This window comes from Galleria mellonella, unplaced genomic scaffold (assembly GCF_026898425.1).
Source record: "Galleria mellonella isolate WM207_F2 unplaced genomic scaffold, CSIRO_AGI_GalMel_v1 utg65, whole genome shotgun sequence".
Lineage (NCBI taxonomy): Eukaryota > Metazoa > Arthropoda > Insecta > Lepidoptera > Pyralidae > Galleria > Galleria mellonella.
The window spans coordinates 4,876,386-4,899,759 of NW_026442138.1; the positions used below are offsets into that span (position 1 = coordinate 4,876,386).

General features: G+C 31.5%; 5 protein-coding genes across 6 annotated transcripts; 2 read left to right on the forward strand and 3 right to left on the reverse strand.

Annotated features, from left to right (window-relative positions):
* The first annotated feature begins 134 nt into the window (after positions 1-134).
* LOC113519719 (zinc finger protein-like 1 homolog) lies at positions 135-3,036 on the forward strand. The gene is made up of 6 exons (XM_026904896.3): positions 135-476; positions 572-683; positions 1,115-1,308; positions 1,769-2,003; positions 2,292-2,415; positions 2,745-3,036. Exons 1-6 carry the CDS (start codon positions 375-377, stop codon positions 2,926-2,928), a joined length of 951 nt encoding a protein of 316 aa, XP_026760697.1. The 5' UTR covers positions 135-374; the 3' UTR covers positions 2,929-3,036.
* Positions 2,935-5,223, reverse strand: LOC113519718 (tubulin--tyrosine ligase-like protein 12). Its single transcript, XM_026904895.3, has one exon. It carries the CDS (start codon positions 5,008-5,010, stop codon positions 3,166-3,168), a length of 1,845 nt encoding a protein of 614 aa, XP_026760696.1. The 5' UTR covers positions 5,011-5,223; the 3' UTR covers positions 2,935-3,165.
* Positions 5,224-6,906: 1,683 nt separating this feature from the next.
* Positions 6,907-17,110, reverse strand: LOC113519693 (DDB1- and CUL4-associated factor 5). 2 transcript variants are annotated; one of them, XM_052900625.1, is made up of 13 exons: positions 16,832-17,110; positions 15,212-15,369; positions 14,717-14,876; positions 14,245-14,374; positions 13,592-13,893; positions 13,217-13,326; positions 12,760-12,885; positions 11,836-12,055; positions 11,251-11,356; positions 10,616-10,898; positions 9,466-9,565; positions 9,284-9,376; positions 6,907-9,198 (listed from the first exon to the last, which is right to left on the reverse strand). In XM_052900625.1, the coding sequence occupies exons 1-13, from the start codon at positions 17,019-17,021 to the stop codon at positions 8,504-8,506; spliced, it is 2,673 nt and encodes an 890-aa protein (XP_052756585.1). In that variant the 5' UTR covers positions 17,022-17,110; the 3' UTR covers positions 6,907-8,503. The 2 variants fall into 2 exon arrangements, with proteins under 2 accessions (XP_052756585.1, XP_052756584.1); XM_052900624.1 differs by having other exon boundaries at positions 10,616-10,925.
* A 690-nt stretch (positions 17,111-17,800) lies between these two features.
* LOC113519617 (RRP15-like protein) lies at positions 17,801-19,214 on the forward strand. The gene is made up of 4 exons (XM_026904742.3): positions 17,801-18,013; positions 18,160-18,464; positions 18,659-18,981; positions 19,100-19,214. The coding sequence occupies exons 1-4, from the start codon at positions 17,968-17,970 to the stop codon at positions 19,158-19,160; spliced, it is 735 nt and encodes a 244-aa protein (XP_026760543.2). The 5' UTR covers positions 17,801-17,967; the 3' UTR covers positions 19,161-19,214.
* Positions 19,215-19,287: 73 nt separating this feature from the next.
* On the reverse strand, positions 19,288-22,788 carry LOC113519616 (RAB6A-GEF complex partner protein 2). Its single transcript, XM_026904741.3, has 6 exons — positions 22,397-22,788; positions 22,101-22,306; positions 21,391-21,671; positions 20,891-21,043; positions 20,227-20,413; positions 19,288-19,685 (listed from the first exon to the last, which is right to left on the reverse strand). Exons 1-6 carry the CDS (start codon positions 22,519-22,521, stop codon positions 19,477-19,479), a joined length of 1,161 nt encoding a protein of 386 aa, XP_026760542.1. The 5' UTR covers positions 22,522-22,788; the 3' UTR covers positions 19,288-19,476.
* Positions 22,789-23,374: the final 586 nt, after the last annotated feature.

The following is a 23,374-nucleotide window of genomic DNA, read 5'->3' on the forward strand; positions in this document are numbered from 1 at the left end:
ACCCTGTCTGGTCGACCTCTACACTATCGTACTGATTTCTAGATGATTATTCATCACGTTGGGCTAACTGACCTGCTTTTTCATTCTCACCTATCATACCACACTGGTGGCCCGCCAGTGTATACCCTAACGGTACGCTGGCGAGGTTACCATTTCATTATCATCCATTAACTATTTTCACAATGTTGGAACAATAATTTTGACAGCGATTGTCAAGCCAATTGGTAATGTTGGCATTGACAATGACAGCTGATTTACGTGGCCTACTATCAATTTCTTGTTTGCATTTTATCAGATTTCTATTCCAAAAAATCTATTTCATTAATTTTACATGGTTCTAATTAACTAAAAATTTCATATTTTCAAAATATACGATGGGTCTTTGCAAGTGCCCAAAAAGGAGAGTGACTAATCAATTTTGTTTTGAACATGGTGTTAATGTTTGTGAATATTGTATGGTTACGAATCACCCAAAAGTAAGTCAATAGGAAAGTTAAAACCTAGTTTAAGTTAAATTTTAAAATAAATAAAAATATGTTTCATAATATTAAGTTTGTTCTTCTACTTTTAGTGTATCGTCCAATCTTATTTACAATGGTTACGAGATAGTGACTACAATCCAATTTGTGAAATCTGCACGAAGAATCTGAGTGAAGGAGAATGCATTCGCCTCACTTGTTATCGTATGTATTATGATTTATATATATAACGAATTTTTATCACTGTAATTTTTATTTCTTTTACTGTTCATTCATCCTACTGGATATCCACTATTTATTAAAAGCTTTTTTAAACTTCCACAGAATTAGTAAATAAATAGAAAGAGGTGCAGATTAAACTGTAATAAATAGTTACAGCATTAAGGTTAAAAACAAAACTTTAGGTTAATAATGTATATAATTTTTTTATGTATGTAATTTTTATACATATAAATTTTTATATATAAAAATAAAAAATAATATTTTAAAATGATATCTGAGTGTGCATTGCCATAATCCACTCTCACCAAAATTTGCAATAACTTTAAAAAATGTTTTATATTTTAATGATTTTTTAAACTAACTTTTCAGCACCAAAATATATCTGAAAATTGATAAGAAATCTTTTTTTTTAGATGTTTTCCATTGGGCATGTGCGGAATCACGGTATCGTGCACTACCACAAACAACAGCTCCAGCAGGATACCAGTGCCCTTCTTGTGCTACACCTGTGTTCCCTCCCTCCAACCTTGTATCACCTGTTGCTGATGTGTTAAGGGAAAAACTTGCTGGCGTCAATTGGGCTCGTGCTGGTCTTGGACTGCCACTGGTTTGTTTTAAATTTTATTATTCCCAAAGTAATTTAGCAAATATATTTTGTGAAAATAATTGCCATCCTTGTGTGACACTATATTCTACAATAACTATTTTCTATTAAACTCCATAGTATCTATTTGTGTATATTAAGAAAGTGCATTAAATTACCACTGCTATTTTTCACTTTACCTGTCCACTGTCAATTCCAAAATACATATGTCCTAAACTACCTGCATCCATTGACTGCCTATAATATATATGAGGCCACATCATTTATTATTGGTATTCACTTAACACTTTAATTCTGTGATATTTTCTCTTTCTTTCTACAATCAGTTTCAGAACTATGTACTATGTGCACTTTTTTCACACATGGTGAAAATTTTTTTCTTATTTTACATATTATTCTATTTATTATATTAATTTTTATTGAAGTCCTAACATAATAGTAATAATGTTAAATTCACTTTAAGTTATCTGAGGACCAAGACCTAAAAGGTGCAGCAGGCCGACGTAGCCAATCACCAGACCATGGTCAATATTATTCAAGTACAATGGACAGTCAAAGAGGCACTCCAGTAGGAGCCAGTGATGATGAGTCCTCAAGCCGAGCAGCTAATGGCACACCACATTCCATTATTCAAATGCCTGATGATCCAGTTAAAATCTATGATAATACATCTCTAAAGAGAACTGACAGTTTACAAGGTAGATATGATCTGCTTCTTTGGATTTTATTTGTCTATAAAAGAAATCTTGGAATCTTTTTATTTACAGACTTCACCTTTTTTTAATTAAAATAAAGACAACTAATCTTTTATAATACATAAAATTCTTTTTATCATAGCTATTTGTTCATTTTATGTACTGTTATGTTGATAAAAGTCATTATAGTATTGCCAAGTATAAGAAAACTAAATATGATTATGTGAAATAAAATGAATATTAAATGTGTTTGTAATTAATAATTAAATTTAAAAGTATTTTGATACTCAGGTGGTCAGGCCTCACGGAAACCTTTGAAATCACTAGACCATTCAAAACAAACAACCAACTTTGATCATGATGAAAACAAGTACAAACAAAAGTCTACATTTGCATGGATTAGCCGATGGTGGAAGTAAGTGATTATATTTACAAGTATATTCATTAAATTATGGAAAACATAAAATTTAACTAGAAATTCTTTATCTATGGTACATTTAAAGACATCATTAAGTGTATTAATAAGGTTTATACATTCTGACCATGTACTATCAACTTTATTCGTGCAATAGTACTAACATGTTATAAATAGTAATAAGCCAATATGAGTAATTATCTGTAGTATGTGTGTACCAAAGAAAATATTATCAGTTTGTTTACCATTTTGATCAGTATAAAATAAATCTAAAATACTCTTTGTAAATCATTAGTTCATTAACATTATTTTATTTCAAATTGCTCTAGAAATACACTTCCATCATCTCGTGTCCGAAGAGCGGGTGGCATATACAGGCGCTATTGGATTTTACTCTTTGCAGTAATAGCCATTGTAGTGATCCTGCTGCTACTGAGTCACAGAGATATCAGTGAAGAAAACCCCTTTGGATATATTCAAGATAATGATCGAATGATATTGCAGAAAAACTAGTGTATGTAATATTCTCAATATATGTGTATTTATAAAATCAAGCAATTTGTAAAGTGATAATATAAAGCTATTACATGTACCATAAATTAATATAATAATTTAAAATGTCTTGGAAATTTAAAATGAACATTTCCCTTGCATCATTTAATACATTATACAATATACATTAACAATCTCAAACAGGTTATTTGTGACATTAAAATATTAAAGCATATAAATGACTGCTGCATTTTCATATTATAGAATCTTTGTGCATGATTCAATATTTTTATCTAAAAACATCACAGAAAAAATATCATTATAAAAATTAGGATAATATTCACAAGCACGATGACAATCAGGCATCCAATTAATTTCTAGCAATTTTGGTTGTATAACAGTCTCAGCACCTTTTTTCTGCCAACTCAGCATTAAATCTGCTGCATACAAGGCTCTAGATTGGGGACTCTTAGCAATACCACAAGGAGGCTCCTTAGTAGTGGCTGCTATAAATAAATCTGAAAACATTTCAGTAATAGATTTTTCAACACCAGACCAGTTATAATTTGCATACTGCCTGGCCCATACCTCCTTAAATTCTGCACAAAGCATCCTATGCAATGGTGTTCCTTCTGTATAATTCATCACAGTGAAATGTTGTTCATAATCTTCTAGATTATTTAATGCAAAGGGTTTATTGGAAAATCTAAGGAAGAAGTTATTATAAATATAAACTTCAGTAGGATTGACAGACTTCAATAATATTACATATCGAATATCAAACTTCACCATACCAATATCTGGTCTATCAAAAAGTACAGGGTCCTCTATATATTTTTGAGCAATTTTAGGTCCACTTAGAGGCAAACGACACATAAATTGTAAATCATCTGTGATATAAGTATCTAAACCTCGAGCAAGATTATAAGGCTTACAGATCCAATGATTATCCAAACCGGCCCTTTTTCTTTGTGTATAATATGCTACAAATTTAGGAAGTTCAGTCTTTAAGTTGAATGTTGTTGGTAGCCAAGCAGGATGTGTTACAAGTAAATCACAAGAATTCACATTTGTGTTAGCACACCTTCTAGCCACAATTGCTAATAAGTCTTTTATAGTAATGACATATTCAAAAGGAAATTGATTTATGTACTTATTTGGAGATTTTACACTAAGATCTTTGAAAGCTTTATAATGCTCTGTATACCATATAATGTCAGCTTCATTTTCATTATGAACTATTTCAAAATCTGGTGAAGTTAAATGCTCATTTATAAATCTGTACTGAGAGAACACCTTTAGTTTATTGGAAATATTTGTTCTATTGATCAGCAATTCCAAATCAGGTAGATCTTCAGTTATGTGACCTTCTAAGAAATAATTTGAGTCAGGTTCTTGCTGAGTAAACTCTATATCAAAATGTTCATAATATTTCCAAGGTATTAACATTGCTTCCCTTTGGAGGGGATCAGGATAGTTTCCCTCAACATAATTTCTTGTGATTATATCACCTTCCTCCACATCTTCAATGGGAAAGAGTAATGTATATGTTAATTGTGTAGGCACATGTATAAAAGGCACAGCTCTAAAATTTGGGTTATCAGAATGAGTTATCCCTGAACCCAATTCATCTAATACATACCACACCGGCACTCTTTCCTCAGGAGAAAATTCAGTGCCTCCAACAGCATAAGTATGGGCATACCTCCAAAGTCTATGAGATATCTTCTCGATTTTTTCTTCAGTACTCTCACCAGTCACTTTCATTAGAAAGCACATCCTGTCTAAAAGACCTGGTATATTCTTGAGATTTCTTTTAATGCTGTTTGCTTTGAAAGTCCAAGCATGGTCTATTAAATATATATGATTCGGGTCTGAACGTTTAATATCCCGTATAGGCACAACACTCCATAAAGGGTCGTAAGGCATTATCTCAGAATCTTCATAATCTATTTCTAACAATTGGAAAGTCAAACCAGAATCAAAGATATGATCATTAATCTTTTTACACAAAGTTGGCCAAAAATGTTCAGGGACATTGGATAGCATTAATTGAGGTAAATGTACGCTTAAAAAATTATTATATGTGGATATTCCATCCATATTAACTAAACCTTTAATTTTTTATTATTAAATGTAACTTTTTCACGTTGCAAGTTAAAATGCAGAGGTTAGATTATTGTTTATATGTCAGTAAATGGAAGGAAGAAAAATCGATTACAACTAACTTGTACTACCTATCTAGCCTAAATTTATAATGTTGGTAATTGGCACCATAGAGAAGTGTTGGCGCAGTGCCACAAATTAATACAAAGCAATTAAATCTCTTTAGCTTCCTTTATCTTTCATAATAATTTCAATCTTTACCTATCACTAATATTAAAATTCTTATCTTTCCTTTTTAATATCCCGTCTCATTTCTTGTTTGTTAGCGGCATAATAATATTACCCATTAGCTCTTGCAAATATTAAAAAAGGATATATTTAATACACAGGTAATTTAATAAACATAACCAGCTCCACACTTGATTTTTATCTTTCGTCTTCATTTATTTTTGCGTTCAACAAATATCTGATGATTCTGTTAAAGAAAACATTTATTATAGTCAAAACTAAAGCGACTATTAGTGCTCCCTCTATAGAACGATTTAAGAACTAAATCTAGTATAGTAATATCCTGACTTACGATACCCCATTTTACGCAAATTTGGAGTTACGCGTTTACTCTTTTAAATCACCTGCGTTCACGACAATTTCTCAAGTTTTATGTACCCAGTGAACATTCGGTACTTTCTTTACTCTGATCCGATTACACAAACTCTATACGTATATATATGCAAAGTTGAACTCCGACTTACGCGGCTACGCTTGGTCCTACCTATCTCGTAAATTCAGGGGTATAACTATATTATAAAATTGCTACTATTTTTTGTCACTCGATCGCAAAGGACGCAAATTCTTGCTGAATGTATATGGTCCCAAATCGCTATATGTAAGGGAAACATATTGTTAGTAATATTGTCTAATGGCATCATAATTACCAATACAGGCTATATTAGTGATCCAATTAGAAGTAATAAACTTTCATCCCTCATTAGTACGAATCACTGGTGTCACGCCAGCATATACTGATGACGCAGGCAGAATTACCTCGGTGTATGTATGTAACCTATGGGGATTACCGATCCATTTGTATCTCAATAAAAAATCACTACATGTAACCTAAACAATCATGCTACATAATATCATTGTTTAGACGTATTAGCAATCGTTTTCAGTATTTACTCCAAATTCTTTTATATTTTGTTATTCCCTGGTAATATATTGTTTATTATATATTTATCTAATTTTTATATAACTCAGAATGGAAAACAAGCTGACCCCTACTGATTCAAGGTAGAAGCGGTTAATCCGATGGATTGTTGTGAATGCTGTCTATAAACATAAACTTCTCGATAGACGCCACCGAATATACTGTGACACTCTTGATGCCCTTCATAAACGACTTGTAGATATTCGATAGATTACTCTAGACCTATACAGATGATAATGATCTCTAAGATATACAATGTTTTATATACATATATCAAATTCAAATAAACTTGTTTACAAGTACCTTTAAATTCTCGTTTTTTTTTAAATCTATCTATATATACAAGGCATCCATACGAATTTCTTATATGTACCCAGAAGCCGCAAGAGGGAATTGTTAGTAATGTCAGATCCTCCTCAAGGCGGTCCCCTGGCACTTAACATGTTGCAGGGGAGGTGTTTTTGTGACAGCATCAAAACAACATCAAGGGACGCAGTCAGACTCGCGCTTACGACATGGCTGCTCATGACTAAAATCACAGATGGTCTCGAAACTAGTAGAGCATTTCATAGTCAATGTAATAAATGTAGCTGAGTTACCACTCTACTTAATTCATCAAACTATGGCAAGACCTACTAAGTTCTTGTAGTTTTATAACTATTCACGTTAAATAATAAAAAACACGATTGATTTTTCAAGTGAATGTAATCAATTGGGTACCAGCATGTAATGCTAACAACCTCTTCAGGGAACATTGATGTATCTTAAACCTATATACTTAATATTAATACATCACATATATTAATAACTATACATAAAGCAAAACAGTGTAGGATCTCTACAAAATAAAAATTTACTTGAAAAAAAAAGAAATCACGAGATTCGTTTGCGCGTTTTGTGCAAAAATCCCAGGCATGTTGACTAGGAGGAATATCGTACATACAATGTAAACATATATATATATAGGATAAACTATAGTAAAGTACGGCGAGGGGTATAGAGATAATGTAGTAATGTGGAAATTTACTACCATTACTAATTATATAGCCTATAGCAACAATTCCTAAATTAATTAATTTAACGGTTCCGTAAAAAAGTCTGCAGGGTTCCGCGAAATTATTTATACAGTGAAACAATTTCATTCTTCACATTAAAAATTAAAGGAAACTATAAAGTATAAAACTATAAATGTTTACAATATTTTTAATAAAAGCTTTTATTTTTATTTAAATTACAGTGTTTTTCATTTGTAGTCATTTGATATGGGTTTCCATAAAATAAAAGATATTTGGTGGGCGTTCCGTTATCTTAAAAATTTAAGAACCCCTGCCTTAAAGAATCGACCAATAAGCAGTCTACACTGAAAGTCATCATGGTTAATTCCTAGTAAATTCGCCACGATGGGCCAAATGATTCGACTTCATATGTATTTATCATCTCACTGGTTTCCCGCCAGTTTATATCAATAGCGCAGGCGGGTTTTTTCTATTTTCATCCCATTAAAGAATGGGTGTGAGCAATGCATCAGGACGCGGTGTACTAGTGGATTAAGTCTTTCTGATAAAAATTACTTCACGCGAATTGTAATAAGATTCAAACAAGAGAACGATTTGATAAATTTAAATGTATGAAGTAACAAGTTCTAAAATAAGCTCTGGTCTGTAAAGAAATTATAGGTTATATATTATCATACCTATTGAGTATTAATATTCTTAAATATGATAATGTATAGATATAGAGAATATATATTTCATAAACGTCGTCAAAAGCTTATTACATAAAAAAAGTAAGAATACTTACTATACTGAGTAACTTAATATTAAAACACTACCTAGAATTATCTGTTTTGATATTTTAAATGCAACTTAGGTTCAATTCTTACGGTTTTGCATGGTATTGCATGGCAATGCAATAATTACATGGCATGACTGCCAACCATGCCCGCATAAATATGAAATATTAACAATCACAAAAATTTACTTGTATAGTCATAAAATATTGACAAACTTATTGTTATAACTAATGTATGTACTAAATTCCTTCTGCTCGTGACGCCTGCGTTACCAAATGCGTATTTATAACCATATACATGCATATAAATTATGGTTATGCAATATATATTTAATGTAGAGATCCCACGTACAGTTCAGGATACGTCTAGAATTGTCCAGTCTCATAACAATCATTATAACAATAGTAGAAGAATACAGTTGTTCGGAGTCTCATAGCAGAACTAGAAAACTTCATAATAAAACACAATTTATAAATCTATCTATCATCAGTTCAGTTCGAGTCGGAGTCCATGTGGTTCCTGTAATTGCGCCGGGCCTTTTTCACTCGCTGTCTGAATTTCAGTGCTTGGTAGTCCGGGTCGTCAGAAACGTCGTCGGCGGGGCGCGAGATGCGTGAGCTGCTGCCCGCCGCCATGCCCACACCGCTGTCAGGGGTACACTCGGGCCCCGTCACCGGCCCCGCGGCCCCCTGCGTCGCCCCTGGAGTAGGCCACGCACTGCCCTCTGTACTACAACTGCTCTCTAACTCGCTCTCATTGGTCTCGTTCATTAATCTCGCCACTGTCCTATTGTAGCCGACTCCCGGCGACAACCGATCATCGACAGATGTTGTGGCGCGATCTACAAGCTCCTTTGGAGGAGGTGACTCACTCGAGTCTGAGCGGTGTAGACTTAACCTACCGTTTCGCCTGACTCTCCTCAGATTCATTCGCGGGCGGCTCTCGGGTGGCGGCGGTGGCGAAGAGTTGTTACTCTCCGATTCTGCTGGCTCAACGCGGAGCGAGTCACCTAACGAGTCCCGAGAACCGTTGATCGGCGTCGGGATTATACTAATCAGGTTTGTGGGTATACTTTGGTTGCCGTTTTGGTTCCGAGGCGATATAGGCCGACTGCCAACAGACTGGTCGTCGTCAGAATCGACCTCCGCTATTCGAAATAGGGCGGAAGAGCTTTGACCCCTATAACCTGTTCAATTGAAATTATGTATGTATATTATATGCAAATATAATAAATAAAATATACATCAAATATGTTTCGCCCTCCATCTTACCTGTACTTGTGCTAGGCAGAGATAAATTCTCATCAAAATTATCAAAATTGTTAAAATTATTGTTATCACTACTGTCTTGAGCTATGGCCACTCCTGTGAAAATAAAAAAAAAATATATTGTAGTATCTCAATTTAAAAACAAAAATTCAATTCGAAATTTAAATATTACTTATAAAACTCACCATTACTTCTTAAATTCATAACTTTCCTATAACTAGTGACTTTACTTTTTCGTTTAAATGCTCTGGTCAGGTTCATGCGTCTGCGTAAAGGTCTGATTAGCTGAAATTATTAATACATACATTTTTATGTAACTGCAATGTTGGATTTACGTGCTTGCAACGTGTGGTCACTATATTAGACTTAGCCTCTCAAAAATACAGTTGAGACTCCTTTAATAATTCAGACAACTGGTAAGTAATTTAGTAGTCGATAATTCTCATCACTAAAAGTATTTATCGATTGAAATTGAGTTTTACCAAAATTATTAACCACTCGTTTATTACTAGCGTGTACTAAGGATTTTTAAACAAGCAAGGGTTTGTCACCAATCTGGTTGTAGTATTGAATTTTGAGCAGAAATAATTATTCTGTGGTGAGCTATAGTATATTTTGCCAAGCAATCCTAGTTGCAAGTGTGTAAATCCATCATAACGGTATTAATGATCAAGTATATTATATATGTAAGTGTATAAGAATTCAATTATTTGTACTAATTAAATATCCATATATACAAATAATTATTGATATTCATAAAGTTAAACATGTCTTCTTTTTTTAGATTTTTGGGATTTTTTCACAATTCATATATTATTTTTGTAGGCATTGCAGATGCAATTATCCTGCACTCCATAATATGTACTTGTAACAGTATGAAATTTGTTCACACTGTTACAAAAACACTTATAGCATTCCACAAAAAAGCGTGCTTTCTTTTTATAGAAAAGTACAAGTGTTTTTCTAACCTCAATATGTATACAAAATTCCAACAAGTGTCGACCAATCATAACTGTTAACATTTAAAAACTTTTTCTCGCAATACTTTCGGAGTGACCAGGTGGTCTACCATGAAACGAAAATCCGAATTTTCGGGCTCAATTTCGTGTTTTTGTTCGCACCAAAATTGACTCAGTAAATAAACCTTAACATTTCGTTCATCATAAATCCTATCCTAATAGTCCAGAGGAATAATATTTTAACATTTTTAATAATTTTAAACGGCATTTTTGCTTCGAAACAAATTTCTGTTTCGTTCGTGCGCGTAATTTCGGAAAATATTTCATGGTAGGCACTCTGGTATAAATAGACATAGAGAAATGTAATAATGTTCACCCTCTCGGACTGCCTGTAGAGGCAGTGCGAGGGCTCGTCGGAGTCCGTGCGCTCGCTGGAGGGCGCGGAGTGCGCTGCGTGGGCGGCGTGGGCGGCGTGCGGCGCGTGGGCGGGGGCGGCGGCGTGCGCGGGGGCGGCGGGGCGCGCGAGGGCGGGCGCGGGCAGCGCGCGGGGCGCGGGCCGGCGCCGCGCCGCCGCGCGCTTGCCCTTGCCCGCGGCCGCGCCCACGCCGCCCGCGCACTTGCCGCCCGACTTGCCCAGCGAGCGCGGCTCCTTGCTCCGCCTGGACATTGCAATTTTCGATGAGCGCCTGAGGATAAATAATTGACAATATTAGCACAGTCCGGTTTATTGGTTACGTGAGGTCATGTAATAATAATAAAAAAAACCTCTAGATAGAAAATAGACTACTAATAGTTTAGCAATTCTAAAAATTCAAATAATCATACTAACTTTATAACAATAAAAAATGTTATTAATATAACAGATAGTTCACATTTGTAATTTTTTAATGTAAAATTTCTGGTTTATAATAAACGGGAATTAACGCGATCATTTAAATGAACTATAATAATTTATAAAGCCTAAAACGTGCAGCGATGTCTAAGTTAATATGTAAAATTTAATAAACAAACCTCAGTGATCCTCTTTTCTGTGAACGCAAATTTTTTGAAAAACGAGACGCTACTAATCTCGCCAATCTATTCGAACATCGCTGACTTCGACCCCCATTTTGATTAGCTGAAAAAAAAAAATTAATTAAAAGCTGCATTGATTGAATCCAAATTATTAATATAAGAATGCTCAGAAATTCAAATAGTCACAAATAACAGGTGATTATTGCTGCTGTAGTTTCACTGTATATAGAAATTCAACATTATTGGCCCATAGAAGAGTATTATGTCTTTAAGCAAATTTGAATTAACGACCCTTGGGATATTGAATTGCAATGTCAGAAAGTGAAAACAATTTGAGAATATATTGCAGAAATTATTTCAGATTTTAAGTAGCTTATTAAAATAACTGTATTATATGCAAAAATGGTTGTTGTCACATTGGCAATGTTTAATAATTCTGCTGTGTATGGAGGTTTGGCCCAAATATTGGCCCTTGAAGTACACCCACTCCGATTTTATAAAATGCATATCACACACAATGCACAATTTCATTGTGATCCAACCTGAGAAGATTTGTACCTATCTGAATTATAATAAACATACCTCGTTTGGGTGGTAACTGCATAAAGTCGACTACGATTTGATCACTATCGGACGAGTCCGCAGTATCGTTGTCGTGAAGAGAGCCACCAGAACTTGACCCATCAAGCGAGTCGGTCTCCTCTGCGAGACACTCCAGCTCGCGTTGCACCAGCGAGTCGAAAAACGCCATCATCCGTGGGTCCTCACTTGTCGACTGTTCCGCATAATTGTGCGATATGTGCTGTTGATTAACAACAAGAGGACTATAGCATGAGGTCCTTCAGTTGGTGTTGACCTTATGATAAGTCTCTAGTGTTACAAATACACACGACTTTATAATACTAACAGTTATGCTCATTGTTTACTATTAGAAGAATCTTGGTTGTCACCACTTTGTGAATAAAATAAAAACCTCCATTTGTTGATAAAGTCAAAATACTGGATAAAAAAACTGTTAAAAGTTTTTTTTTTTCTGATTAATTTTATCTTCCTATGATTTGAAAGAATATTTTTAAAAAAAATAGATTTATTCTAACTGTACTGGTTGCCTGGAAAAGATCGCTTTTAGCGATATGGTCACACATTGTTTTTTTATTGTGATTATTTCTTGTAATTGTTTGTATCTATAATAAGTTGACTATTGAAATCTTTTAGAGGAAACAATAAAGAGTATATATCTGTTCTAAAATTTTTCTATTAGCAACAAATTAACAATTGATATTTAATTTATTAATATGTGATAATTATTAACAGATAAGTAAATTATAATAAATAGATTTTTATTTATATAACACAGAGCAAACAAGCATGCAACCCACCTTATGTCTATGAATACCTGCAAATTGCTTTTAAGAAGTAATATGATCTTTTCTTGAAGACTATTATGTCATATTTTTTTCAGAAATACTACTGTAGATAAAACACTATAGTATCTAATATACTCACTTGCCCACTATGATGCACGAGCGACACGTAATCTTCGTGACTATATATTTCCCGAGGATTATCAGAACCCTGCGCTTCTTCCAGGAGATCACCACGCATTTGTGGGTACTCCAATGCAGACCACACCTATAACAATAAAAAAGAATTTATCACAAAAATACTGACTGTAAATAAAATATAATACAATTTCTCAAGTCAAATAGTTTTGGATTTATGGTGTTAGGTATTGGCATTTAATCGTAAAAAAATATTATTCGACGTTTGTTTTAGACACAAAGAATATAAATTTAAAGTTACGGCAAATACATAAGGATCATTTAAAATTGCCAAACAGATTTTAGTAAAACTTCTACCCTTACATATGGTCTACACTTATTTTAAGTATTACCTCTATTATTGAACTAAAGAATTCATAAAAACAGATAAGAGCTAGTGATCTATATTTAATTAAACAAACCTTTATAATTTTCTCAACACCAGAAGATGCTATGAGGCAATAATGTGGATTGTATCGCACTTGATTCACAATAGACCTGTGTCCGTACAGAACTATATGCGGCTCAACATCTGAAACACATATTACAATATAGTAATATGGAGCCAGTGTGTGTGTGCGTGAGACGAGTATTGGATCAAACAAGAATAAATAATTTGACACTGTTCATGCGAGCACAGCTAACTTGTACTTAAACAAATGTATCATTACATTATTTAGTTGTGTTACTTTAATTGCTATGTTGTATAATGCTAATAAAATATACTCAATCATTCATTCAAAGCTCCAGCATATTTGAGATATAAAACAAAATACAATAAAGATCTGAATACCTACCATAACTACCTCCGCCAGTGTCACCGCCACCATCTGGTATCTTCCACATATAAAGGTTAAAGTCATCGGAGCCCGACATCACGAACTGGTCTCCCTCGCCGGCGAAGCAGCAGCTTTTCATTGTGCAAGAGTTATAATAATCCTGGTGGTAAAACTCTGCCACTGGTTCCGGGGAGTGCACCGCGTACAGAGCTGGGGCAAGACGACGTCGCAATGCTAGTATGTGCGTCCCAGCCGAGTTAAAACGGACGCTCATGCTGTTCTGACAGGTTCCGTTGTTCCCGACGTAGCGTAGTACGGGACTATTGGATTAGATAAACAAAAACTTTATTATTAAAAATATTTATATTAAATTTTATCTAAAACTTTTGTTATTTTTGAAAACACTAAAAAACAATTATTGATAATGTTTTTAAGAATATTATTAGAATAAGTATTACTGATTTGTAGGTACATAATTGTCTGGAATGCTCAGTTTTTAATATATATAATATATAACTATAATATATAGGTATATACTGTAACCAATTTATCTTATGTTTATAAGTGTATTCAAATATGTAATTGTTGTATTTATTTAACATGTCACAGTGGTAGTTTATAATATAGTATAATATGGTTGGTAATAACTGAAATACGTAATCAAGACTTACTGTTTTGGGGAACGTAAATCCCAGAGGGCGACGCCATCACGTGCATTAGCCGAAACCAGCACACCCACCTGATGGGGGTGGAACATTACACCATGGAAAGCCTTCCTGCTCCGAGAGATGACAAGGGACTCTGCATGAAAAGTACTGTTTGTAAACCTCATAAAAAATATATTTTATTATTATTTCACTATATTTACAGTATAATCCCCATTCAATGACATATATACATAATACTTTTTTTTTTGTACTGGAAACATTATATTTTACAACTTTTATCTTATGATTTGAAATCCAATGAAAATAGTAAATTATAGAATAAATTATTATTCTTTACTAATGCCGATACCTTGTAGTACCTCAATGACTTTACTAAGCTTCTTTTTATCCCAACTAGTAAATATACCGGTCAAGCAAACATAAATCATTATTACATTATTCTAGATTTGTTCTCAGTACTAGAAAATATTCTTACCATGTACAGACTGTCTAGTATCAAATAATAGGAGGCGACCATCATTGCCAGCAGTTGTGACCACACGTTCATTGTAAGGGTCAATGCTGAGGCTGCATACAGCCCTTTGATGCTGGAGCACTTCAAGTGGACATTTACTCTCCAAGTCATGAACTATTACCTGCATTTTATAGTTTGCCATTTATCTATACATACAAATAATAACAAGGGTTTTGAATTGTGTATTTCTATTTCATATAAGTAATATGCTGGTTCAATGGAAGCCATGAAATCGGTTAAAAATATGACTTTCTTTTGAACTCCAGTCCTATGCAACTATTTATTAGAATCAATTATTTCGGATCATTAACATATAAAATGCTAGATTATACCAACTGCCAAATCCTTGAACTAAGACATAAGAAATTTGAAAAAAAAAAACCTTTCATTGACTATCAAACTTCTTGCTTGAATATTTTTAGATGACATAAATAATACTACAAATTTATTACTTACAATATCATCATTTCCACCAGAATATATCTTCTGGCTGTCACTTGTAATTCCGAGGCAAAAAATATTAGACTGGTGCACAGCCTTCATAGGCTCTGGTTTACCCCGATTCAAGATTGCCTGACCAAATTGCCAGAGCATAACCCTCCGGTCATCTCCACCTTGTAATAATAAAAATACTATTATTTAAATATATTAAATAGATAACATTAAATAAATTGGAGAAAAGAATTATAGCATAGCATGAATAGACTTGAAAACAACAAAGATATATGAAATTAGAGGAAGTGTTTCTATAAAGTTTAAAACAGTGTAATGTTTAGTTTAGTTTAGTTTCATTATATATGAATTTAAATTGCAAGGAATATTATCTTGTCTTATTTAAACAAGAAATTAAGATATGGGGATTTTTTCAGTATTAAAGAATTTGTTCCAAAAAAACAGACTAATTATGATAAAGTTAGTATACACCAAATACAACTTTAAACACAGGTTACAAAAATACATACCATCATAATTTAAGTATGTGAAAAGACGTAACCACACACCTTCTTGAATTTGCTAGTAAAATTTTACATCTTGAGTAGCTTATGAACAATAGGAGGAGCTTCTCAATTTGATTGTATTTTTTGTTTGTTTCACCATTTAGATGGAGTTCCAAGATAGATTTGTTCATAAACCAATTTGGAATTTTTATTTTATTTTAAAGGATATATTTTCCGATTAGTCTTATATAAATTTTATAAAACTTAATTCTATAGTTTGATTTTTAAATCAACTATGTTGCTATATTAATTTTTTTCTTTTTGTAAAAACTATATTTTACTTGGCAATCTTGACAAAACTTATTAATAACTTATTTAGCAATCTTGACATGACTTGGGCATTAAATGCACTTAGTGCTCACACCAAGTTTTATCATCATATAGAGACATTTAAAATAAATGTCACAACAACTATCAATTTTAACTAAAACACACATTTTGCAACAGGTATTTTAAAAGAAATGATAGAGCTTGGGAGGGGCAAGGGGGGTGCCATTGACATAACAGCCCTCTAAACTTAATATTTCTTGCTGTGTGTAAAGTCTACTTATATCCACAACAAAATCAAGTTGTAATAATATTTTTTAATGTCTTAAAACACCAACAAGGAGTTTATAATTTAATAAGAAAAGGTGCAGGAAAACAAGGAGTGTGTTGTAAAGACACAAAATATTGATTTTTTTAGATTATTATTTATTTAGAGACAATCCTAAAAAAATATTTGTTTCTTTCGATTTTTATAATAAATTCATTTAATTTTAACAGATGAGAAATATTTACTGTAATTATCACTTCCTAACTTTTTGAATTCATAATCTGGTGCCTATTATAAACAATTCTAACTTTAACAGGTATTTTTAATAGATATGTATTAACTGAGCATTAGAGGAAAAATCTGTTTACTGCCTACTATAGCGTAATAATTTTATTTGTTATCGTTCTATGAAATTGGTAAATACAAGTAAATAAAATAAAAATTGTAAATACTTTACTTAAACATACTTAATTTTTTTTTTACAAATATATTTTTAATAGGTAAATGCAACAAAATAATTGTATGAATTGAATACGAAATTACCTGATACCAACAATTCGCCATTGCTGGAAAATTCAATAGCATTTACACATCCAAAATGACACACCAAATCTCGACGAAATAGGTTCTTAGCAGCATTAAGCCGGTTTTTAAATAAATGAGACTTAAAGTCCGGTAAAATTCCATATTCCCTTTTTGTAAGGTATGGTAATGGATTTGCAATATTCGCCATGATTACCTATATGAAATTAACCACCATTTTCTGACACGAATGAAATGAAACAAGAAACAAATCGTAGTCGCTCACTGTCTTTCGATCAGCTGTAGGTAATTTTATTTTTAAAAACATTTAATGACACATGTCATTGATGTCAAGATTTTAAAGTATCCCGTAAACGGGCACATTGGTGACTATGTACATGCAGTTTCTCTACACTTATTTTTTAACCTAATATTTTAATTTGATAATTTACCTTAAATTATTGATTTACTATATTAATTTGATGAAAATGTAATATTTTTATATACTTTATAATTTAGTATTAAAATCTATTATAAAATTGTTTATATTAGTTTTTAAAATAAAGATTTAGCTGTAATATTATACTGAAATATTATTTTAGAATCTCATAATCAAAGATTTCGGAATTGAATAGATTGGACGCATAATCCATACAGGGTATTACTATATTGATGAAATTGCCAACGAGTAAGAGAGAGGTAGACATATAAAAACCCTAGCTTAGAATTATTGCCTATGTCTATGTTTAATGTTTTACATATCATAACAAATTACTTTCCTATAATAATAAAACTTCAAAGATAAAGAAAACAGAGTTGTTTCACCTTTGTCTTACTTCTTTGCAATACTACTAGTTACTACTAACTAGTCTTTGTAACAATTGATGCCATAGATTAAGCATAGTACTATGTATATAAATTCACATTCATTTATGATATAAGTGAAGAATATTTTTTAATCTATGAGCATAGAATTGGTTTTGTTTTGACATTTGTTTTTTTTTTAATTTGTTTTCGTTTATTAAATTTTCTAAGTTACACACGTTTTCTTCATGTTTAAATTGTTGCCTAGTTATTGCTTCAGACGATAGAATAAGTTTTGAATGTATTGTAATATTATTATAATTCGAAGGACCTAATTAAGAAATAAAATAATTATGGTAATAGCTGAAGACATGAGCAAACCAATATTAAAAGTATCAGGTAGGTTATTTTATTAAATGTGTATTCGGAAATTTTAATATTTTGTAAAGGATTTATAAAAATGGGACTAACTCTTTACGCTAAAAATAATCTTTAGTCGTATTCGAAGTTGCGGATGTATTTAAATGAATATTAAACTATTACAGTTTCTGATTCTTCAAGTGCTGAGGAGGAAGATATAGAAACAGATGTAGAAAGTAGTGACGAAAATTTACAAGATGGGACGTTAATAACAAATGAGGGTTGGGCAGACTCGGTTGCAAAGATTCTTGGTTCTACAAAACCGAAAAATAAAAAAACATTAGTATTGTCAAGAGCAAAAAAACATTCACAGTTGATAAAAAGTACAAATGAGGAGAAACCAGCTTTTGAAATCATTGGAGACAGTAAAGAGACAGAAAAAGAAGTCAAGAAGGATTTGTTACCATCAGAGCCACCTCAAAAAAAGCCCGTTAGTATAGAATGCTATTGAAGTTATTGAACTATTAAGTTTATATTAAACTGATTTTAATACAAATGGTAGAACAAGTTTGTTTAAATCGAAGCATTTGGTTTTTCATTGTTTTTGCCTACCTTAATGGCAAACAGGTGTGACAGATATGTATGTATTATTTTAATGTGTCTAAAATAAAATGTTTTTTACAGAAACATGAAAAACCATCAATAAGAGTGAAACCAAACATACTAGAAAAAGATAGGGAGAGATTACTTTCAAAAATTGCTACAAAGGGTGTGGTGCAATTATTTAATGCTGTAAGAAATCAACAGAAGTCATTAGATAAACAATTAAATAGAAGTGACCTACCAGAAGCAAAAAAAGAAAAAATTATAAAAAAGTTTGACAAAAGAGCATTCCTCGATACTCTTATGGGTCAGACTAAGTCAATAGTAGTAGATGAGGTGACTAAAAACCCTCTAAAAGATGAAGTTAAAGAAGAGGATAATGTACCTAAGTGGAATGCCTTAAGGTAATTACCTATATGTATATTTTAAAGAATAAATCTGTTAAAAATATTTAAAAGCAAGTTTGTATAACATTTTATATATTATATAAGATTAAAATAATAATTTTTAACACTATTTCAGGGATGATTTTATGATGGGTGCAAAAATGAAAGATTGGGACAAAGAAGCAGTAGAGGAATAAAACACAAAAATGTTTGTTATTTACCATTTTAATAAATAAGTATACAATTATTAATGTTTTATCTTATTTAAAATAATAACAACATATCACATTTAATAAAAAAATATTGATACCTAATTACAAATTTGTCTTACATAATTATATTAAAGCATAAAAAATATTACACATCTTTTTAATTAGCAATATAAATAAAATAAATAATATAGTTATTGCATACAGTCATTGTATTTTTGTCTTAACAAAAATGCAATGAGCGTAGAAGAGCATATAGAATACAATATCTTTAAGTAATAATACCAACAGTTATAACAATGGGTTACTTTATATACATTGTGTAGGCATCATTCCCTACGGAATGTTGCTGTATTTGCTTTGGCAAGGTGGAATATATTTTGACAGGAAGATTCCACACCATAGTTTCAATAGGTACATTCAGAGGTGCATTCCAATCTTTGTCTTCAGGATTTGCTAATAATTTATCATTGGTTGTTACAAACTCGAAATGTAGACGCCATCTTAGTGAAACTGAAATTAATACATTTTATAACTTTTAAATAAACAACTGTCTAACTTAATAATCATATTTAAAAATTAATAAATTTTATATCTTTACATTTCCTTTTATAACATAGGGGGCAAACAAGCACCTGACGTCATTATCACCACCCATAGGTACCCCCACAACATCAGAGAAATTGCAGATATATAATTAATTATTCATAAAAATTAACACTTTAGAATTATAAAGACTATAAAAATAAAGAAAATATCAGATTTTTTTTTTTTACTATAAAATAGGTCTTGGATATTTCTATGAGAAATAGAAGAAAAGTTTGGTAGAATTACAGCTCCTGTTTTCTTCTAGCTAACAATAAACAGATTTTATGAATATTCTATTTATAATAAGGTTCTAGTCAGGAACCTAGTTTTTTAAGTAAATGAAAAAGCTGACATATATATGTACAACAGTGATGGATGATAGAGATAAGGATGAAGTCAAGTCAGCCAGACCAGAAATTTTTATTACTACCAATTAATATAATATAGAGTTGCTGATAATATTTACCTTCATCTGTCTCAAATGCAGGAGTTATGTGTAATGGTATAGGTAGTATTAGTTGGGAATGTGTTAGCCCTAAAGTGACTTCATGGGATCTGGCAACAGTCATAGATCTGCTACTGTTCTCCTTATTCACATTCTTAGATGGTGATTTGGATGTCACTACTTCTTCTGGTTGCAATGATACTGAAACCTTAAATAACTTGTTAGTTGGTAACAAAAACTAAGCATTTGTTTAGCAGGTGTCTGTATTACTGTTTTCTATTGATTTTTGGATAGAAAAATCTAAAAATTAATTCATTCATTTAGAAATCTAAGTATAATGATTAGAGTGATATCAACAAACCTATAATTATGCTTGAAATGTTATATGACTTAATTATAGATTTAATATAGACACCACCAATTTACCAATATAAAGTCCTTAATTTATCATTGTAAATAAATTTCTTTAAACCCTTTTTTATTTATATATATTTTATGATATATATATATATATATATATATATATATATATATATATATATATATATATATATATATATCATTTATTTAATCTACACTTTAGTCATAATCATCACACTTATAATTAAGTCATTGTTTATCAAAACATTAAATATTTCTGCATTTAAATTTCATTGTAGAGAAGATTTATCAACTTGTTTATTACCTGCATGCAAGTGACTGTACCAACAGAAAAGTCAAATGTGCCAACAATATCTTCTCCTAATTTATAAGCTGATTTAAACAAACAAAATCTCCCCACTTTACCTCTGGTATTTGTTATCATATATGAATTTGGACTACGCCTTGCAGTAAGATTCTGTAATCAAAGTAAAAAGTTGATATTAAGAAATAATAAAGAAATAATTTCATTACTCATTAAGATAAAATAGAAATTTAGATAATTACTATTTAAGATTTTCAGTTCCAGATTATTAACATCCCTAGTGTTGTAGGCATCCATAGACTATAGTGACCATTTACCATCAGACAGGATGTATGCTTGTTTGCCACCTTCATGGTATAAAAAATAGAATTAAAATCTTGAATTTATCAATTATGCAATGAAAATAATACAATGAAAAGATCTTTAACTAATAGTTGCTGATTTTTTTTAATATTAGTAAGCCTAGCCTGCAGTAAGCAAAATTATAACTATTTTTTTACCTGTAATACTTGTAATGCCATAGATAAAGTAGTTTCAACTTTTCTCTCCTCTGAAAATGGATTAGTGGGCTGAAGTTCCTCTGTTGTTTCATTGCCACACAGTGCAGCAAGGTCTTGCATGTTCATTATTGGACTAATTGGCAAGACTCTAAATGGTATCCTGACCATTTTGATATGAGACCCTACTTTTTGTGTAGCTATTGTTATTTTGTAGGAGTATTTAACTGATGTTCCTCTATATGATGGTGGTGCTTCAATTGGTATCGATTCTCTATACCAAACTAAAAAAATAATTAATATTAAGTTAGAGTATAAAACTACTACAACACATTTAAATAGATAAATAACAGGTACATTTTTGGCACTTTTTCTTATAGTAATAAATTTGGTATGAAGATAAATATTTTAAAATATTTAATACAATAAATATTAAAAGGTTACATCAAGCAAAATTCATTATAATATGCCTAAAACTGAATAATTTTCTCCTAGGAGCATAGTCTAAATTAGTTAACAATGTATGAACTAAGTGCATATCTTCATTTTTATCATAATATCAGCTGTTAACTAGCCACTGCTGAACATAGGTCTATTGCATAAGGGGAAAATTGCCAGTAGTTGCCACGTTTGGCAGGTGGGTTAGCAACTGCAGTTAGTTTATTGCTAAGTATATATGCAAAAACAAAATTTAAATAATCAATTGAACTTACATGTTTTACTTTCACCTAAAGGTATAGTTAAATCACAAAATAATATCTTGGGCTTTGTGTGGAATACAACATCTCCAATGTCACATGATGTCACTTCTAAAGCTGTTGTTTTGCCTACAGTCGGAGTTTTATCACCTGTGTTTCCTGATGTGGAGTAGAAACAATGTATTTGTGCTGATACCCAGGCAAGACTTTCTAGAATATCACTGCAAGAAAATTATAGAAGCATATGAAATATATAAATTCATAGATAGATGAATTTACACAAGAACAGCATCAGTAGTGGTATAAGTTACCTATGACTTTGAGAATTTCTGTGTTCAGGCTGTGTTGTATGGCAAAATGTTATACAGCATTCCAGTGCCTCGCCAGCTAGGTAAACTGTACCTGTGGTTAACTTTGCAGAGAGTTCAATCATCATAAATTCAGATCAGAGTACAGGCAGAGAAAAATTTATGTTGTACTAGAAGATAATTGTTAATCAGTACAACTCACTTAGTTGTTGTAGTTGCACAAAGTCGTATGTTTATTAAGTAATTATAATTTCAACCATTTTAATAATAATAAAATTTTGTTCGTATTTTGATTTAAAAAATATTAAGATTAAAATCAATTACAATGTTTTTTTTTTTTTTTTTTAGTACGTTTGTTCCGTTTGGAACAGGCTAAGGTCGGAGACCATGCTGCCTAGTCTTCAAAAAGATAATTTGTCTGGAATTCAGCCTTTCATTTAGTGTCAGAAACGTGTCATTTTGGTTTGTGACGTTTTATTTACAGAGTACTTTTATTTACGCGCCTTGGTTATATACTCTTTGTTTGCGCTTATCGCTTATACGATTCAATTAACAGTAATAAGTAATTTAATTGTTATTATTGTACTTTATCCGTATATACACATAATACTTTTACACTTATTATTATAAATATTAGGTATTTAATATGATAATTTCGAGAAATTATTATTTTATGAACCTAAACTATAATTATAATAATTTCGATTTAAATATACCCGAAATTTAGTTCACATTGGTTCTTAGAATACAGATTTCGTTGTGATATCAAATTGAAATTTTAAGTTTAGAGAAATGATGCCTCTCAGTAGACCATATTGTATATGTAGAATGAGATGGATATAAAGGGTTATTGTTGAGTGATTCTTTATTACCGAAAATTGCACGATATTTGTTGTCAATTTTTATTAGATATTATTGACATTTTAGAATCGTTCACAGATTATTTTAACAATTTTTACTATTATAAATATTATTAAGTAT